Source organism: Oncorhynchus tshawytscha, unplaced genomic scaffold, assembly GCF_018296145.1.
Source record: "Oncorhynchus tshawytscha isolate Ot180627B unplaced genomic scaffold, Otsh_v2.0 Un_contig_1626_pilon_pilon, whole genome shotgun sequence".
Lineage (NCBI taxonomy): Eukaryota > Metazoa > Chordata > Actinopteri > Salmoniformes > Salmonidae > Oncorhynchus > Oncorhynchus tshawytscha.
This window is the reverse complement of record NW_024609597.1, coordinates 127,501-132,500: the sequence shown is the minus strand read 5'-3', so window position 1 is coordinate 132,500 and position 5,000 is coordinate 127,501. Positions and strand designations below refer to the sequence as shown.

The 5,000-nt window shown below is 49.5% G+C and overlaps 1 protein-coding gene across 1 annotated transcript in view; it reads right to left on the bottom strand.

Moving 5' to 3' along the window:
• Window positions 1–5,000, bottom strand: part of LOC112241594 (basement membrane-specific heparan sulfate proteoglycan core protein) — an 11,674-nt gene that overhangs the window by 3,404 nt on the left and 3,270 nt on the right. The window contains exons 2-4 of the mRNA XM_042316151.1: window positions 2,653–2,799; window positions 2,286–2,420; window positions 688–854 (exon numbers count right to left, since the gene is read on the bottom strand). Coding sequence (XP_042172085.1) covers window positions 688–854; window positions 2,286–2,420; window positions 2,653–2,799 — 449 coding nt within the window. The remainder of the gene's footprint in view (window positions 1–687; window positions 855–2,285; window positions 2,421–2,652; window positions 2,800–5,000) is intronic.

Below are 5,000 nucleotides of genomic sequence, written 5' to 3'. Positions count from 1 at the left end.
GTCTGTGTGTGTGTCTGTGTGTGTGTGTATGTCTGTGTGTGTCTGTGTGTGTGTATGTCTGTGTGTGTGTATGTCTGTGTGTGTCTGTGTGTGTGTGTGTCTGTGTGTGTGTGTATGTCTGTGTGTGTGTATGTCTGTGTGTGTATGTCTGTGTGTGTATGTCTGTGTGTGTGTGTGTGTGTGTGTGTATGTCTGTGTGTGTGTATGTCTGTGTGTGTATGTCTGTGTGTGTCTGTGTGTGTGTATGTCTGTGTGTGTGTATGTCTGTGTGTGTGTATGTCTGTTGTGTGTGTATGTCTGTGTGTGTGTGTCTGTGTGTGTGTATGTCTGTGTGTGTATGTCTGTGTGTGTGTATGTCTGTGTGTGTGTATGTCTGTGTGTGTGTATGTCTGTGTGTGTGTATGTCTGTGTGTGTATGTCTGTGTGTGTGTGTACAAATTTGACTAAACTTGTGAGTAGCAGAAGTCTTCACAGGAATTCGGGAAGTGAGGACTTTTAGCCAGTCATCACTTGAAAAAAGGTTATTTTAGGCTCAGGAGTTAGGTTTAGGGTTAGGAAAATACTCATTTTGAATGGTAGTCAATTGTTGGTCCCCAAAAAGTCCTCACAAGTACGTGTGTGTGTGTGTGTGTGTGTGTGTGTACGTACAGCATGTCGGTATGTAGGTGTACGGGCAGATCGTCTGACCTTCAGTGTACTAGTGTCCTCGGTCTTTGTGGTTACCAGCTGTGTTCCGTGGCGTTGCCAGGTAACGGAGGGGCGTGGCCTACCTGTGGCGTGGCATTCCAGAGCTACAGGTTCACCAAGACGGACTCGCAGGGGCCCTGCCGGGGTTACCCGCACCTTAGGGGAATCTGAGGCGAGAGGACATGCACAACACACACACACACACAGAAGAAGAGAGGGTTGAGTGTGGTTTTCCACTTCTTCAGGTGGTACACAGACAGATACATGATACATGAAAAAGTTTAATTTACTGACGTTTCAAGTTCCAACCATATGAAGAATGATCCTCCAACTCTAGCACTACATGTCAACTACTATAACTACAGCCCTCCTGATTCCTCTCACTATACACCCTTCTCCATCCTACCCTGACACTACATGTCAACTACTATAACTACAGCCCTCCTGATTCCTCTCACTATACACCCTTCTCCATCCTACCCTGACACTACATGTCAACTACTATAACTACAGCCCTCCTGATTCCTCTCACTATACACCCTTCTCCATCCTACCCTGACACTACATGTCAACTACTATAACTACAGCCCTCCTGATTCCTCTCACTATACACCCTTCTCCATCCCCTGACCCATGATAACCACAGCTACCCACACTACATGTCAACTACTATAACCACAGCCCTCCTGATTCCTCTCACTATACACCCATCTCCATCCTACCCTGACACTACATGTCAACTACTATAACCACAGCCCTCCTGATTCCTCTCACTATACACCCATCTCCATCCTACCCTGACACTACATGTCAACTACTATAACACAGCCTTTCCTCCATCACCCATCTCCATCCTACCCTGACACTACATGTCAACTACTATAACTACAGCCCTCCTGATTCCTCTCACTATACACCCATCTCCATCCTACCCTGACACTACATGTCAACTACTATAACCACAGCCCTCCAGCCCCATCTCCATCCTACCCTGACACTACATGTCAACTACTATAACCACAGCCCTCCTCCTCTCACTATACACCCATCTCCATCCTACCCTGACACTACATGTCAACTACTATAACTACAGCCCTCCTGATTCCTCTCACTATACACCCTTCTCCATCCTACCCTGACACTACATGTCAACTACTATAACCACAGCCCTCCTGATTCCTCTCACTATACACCCTTCTCCATCCTACCCTGACACTACATGTCAACTACTATAACTACAGCCCTCCTGATTCCTCTCACTATACACCCATCTCCATTCTACCCTTACCCATGATCCTCTACATCACCACCCATCCATCCTCACTCCTGGAGCTCTATCTCTGGGCCTCTTCTCCCCTCAGCCCTGTCCCTCCCTGGAGCTCTATCTCTGGGCCTCTTCTCCCCTCAGCCCTGTCCCTCCCTGGAGCTCTATCTCTGGGCCTCTTCTCCCCTCAGCCCTGTTCCTCCCTGGAGCTCTATCTCTGGGCCTCTTCTCCCCTCAGCCCTGTTCCTCCCTGGAGCTCTATCTCTGGGCCTCTTCTTCCCTCAGCCCTGTCCCTCCCTGGAGCTTTATCTCTAGGTTAGGGATGGTCACTCACGTTTGATGGTCAGTGAGGCCATCATGGTGCTTCGGCCCGCAGAGTTAGTTGCCACGCAACGGTACTGCCCCTGGTTACCGTTCCTGGTGTTAGCGATGGTGAGCACGGAACCATCCGGGCCAATCTTCACGTTATCTAAGGACAGAGTAGATAGGACCGGTTAGAACAAGTTAGAACCATCTAACCACTTATGACCAGTTAGGACCAGTTAAAACCAGTTCAATCATCACATTTTTATAAACTGTCCATTTAACATTGTGTCACAGCTATTGTGTAGTTGAGTACCATTCAAGGGCTGTGTGTGCGTGCGTGTGCGTGCCTGTGTGTGTCTGGCTGCCTGTGTGCATATGTGTGGTCAGAGCCCCACCTGCCAGTGGATGGTTGTTGGTTCTCTTCCACTCCAGATGGACGGGCTGTGACCCACTAACCACCCGGCAGCGAAAACTGACCGACTCCCCCTGCCGGACCCCTGCTGACCTGGGCTCAACTGACACTACTGGTGCCTGGGCACATACTGGATAGGAGGGAGAGATAAGTAAGTAACACACACACTGCCATACACTCTATAGGTGTCCCCCAGGGCTCAGATCTAGGCCCTCTCCTCTTTTCTCTTTATACCAAGTCACATGGCTCTGTCATATCCTCTCATGGTCTCTCCTATCATTGCTATGCGGATGACACTCAACTATTTTTCTCCTTCCCTCCTTCTGACACCCAGGTGGTGACACACATCTCTGCTTGCCTGGCAGATATCTCAGCTTGGAATGTCGGCCCACCATCTCAAGCTCAACGTCGACAAGATGGAGCTGCTTTTCTTCTTCTTGGGGAAGGCCTGACCACTCCAAGACCTCTCCATCACGGTTGACAACTCCAAGTTGTCCCCCACCCAGTGTGTAAAGAATTTTGGCGTGACCCTGGACAACACCCTGGCGTGACTCTGGACAACACCCTGGCGTGACCCTGGACAACACCCTGGCGTGACCCTGGACAACACCCTGGCGTGACTCTGGACAACACCCTGGCGTGACCCTGACAACACCCTGGCGTGACCCTGGACAACACCCTGGCGTGACCCTGGACAACACCCTGGTGTGACCCTGGACAACACCCTGTCGTTCTCTGCAAACATCAAAGCAATGACTTGCTCCTGCAGGTTCATGCTCTACAACATCTGCAGAGTACGACCTTTCCTCACACAGGAAGTGGCGCAGGTCCTACTCCAGGGACTTGTTCTCTCCTGTCTGGACTACTGCAACTCATTGTTAGCTGGGCTCCCTGCTTGTGCCATCAAACCCCTGCAACTTACCCAGAATGCTGCAGCCCACCTGGTTCAACCTTCCCATGTTCTCCCACATCACCCCGCTCCTCTGCCTTCTAGTCTAAGCTCGCATCCAAAACAAGACCATGGTACTTGCCTACGGAGCAGCAAGAGGCCAGGTCGATGAAGACAGCTGCACAGTAATGTCTCTTATCGATTGCGGTTATGATATCGTTTTGGACTTTGAGCGTGGCTGAGGTGCACCCATGACCATCTCGGAAACCAGATTGCATAGTGGAGAAGGTACATTGGGATTCGAAATGATCGGTAATCTGTTTGTTAACTTGGCTTGAGAGAGAGATTGAATAGGCTAGTAATAGGTGTTGCAACAATTTCGAATGATAATTTTAGGAAGAGAGGGTCCAGATTGTCTAGCCCAGCTGATTTGTAGGGATCCAGATTTTGCAGTTCTTTCCGAACATCAGCTGCCTGGATTTGGATGAAGGAGTACTGGGGGGGCGTGGGCAAGTTGCTGCAGGGGGTGCTGAAATGTTGGCCGGGGTAAGGGTTGCCAGGTGGAAAGCATGGCCAGCCATAGAAAAATGCTTGTTGAAATTGTCGATTATCGTAGATTTATCGGTGGTGACAGTGTTTCCTAGCCTCAGTGCAGTGGGCTGCTGGGGGGAGGTGGTCTTGTTCTCCATGGACTTTACAGTGTCTCAAAACTTTTTGGAATTAGTGCTACAGGAAGCAAGTTTCTGTTTGAAAAAGCTAGCCTTAGCTTTCCTAACTGGCTGAGAATATTGGTTCCTGAGTTCCCTGAAAATGTGCAAATTGCCGGGGCTATTCGATGCTAATGCAGAACGCCACAGGATGCTTTTGTGCTGGTCAAGGGCAGTCAAGTTTGGGATGAACCAAGGGCTATATCTGTTCTTAGTTCTAAATGTTTTGAATGGGGCATGCTTATTTAAGATGGTGAGGAAAACACTTTTTAAGAGCAACCAGACATCCTCTACTGATGGGATGAGGCCAATATCCTCCCAGGATACCCGGGCCAGGTTGATTAGAAAGGCCTGCTCGCTGAAGTGTTTTAGGGAGCGTTTGACAGTGATGAGGGGTGGTCGTTTGACCGCGGACCCATTACACACGCAGGCAATGAGGCAATGATTGCTGAGATAGTGGTTGAAGACAGCAGAGGCGTATTTAGAGGGCAAGTTGGTCAGGATGATATCTAAGAGGGTGCCCATGGTTACAGATTTAGGGTTGTACCTGGTAGGTTCCTTGATCATTTGTGTGAGATTTGGGGCATTATGCATGTCCCAGTTTAGGTCACCTAACAGTACGAACTCTGAAGACAGATGGGGGCGATCAATTCACATATGATGTCCAGGGCACAGCTGGGGGCTGAAGGGGGTGTATAACAAGCGGCAACGATGAGAGACTTGTTTCTGGAAAGG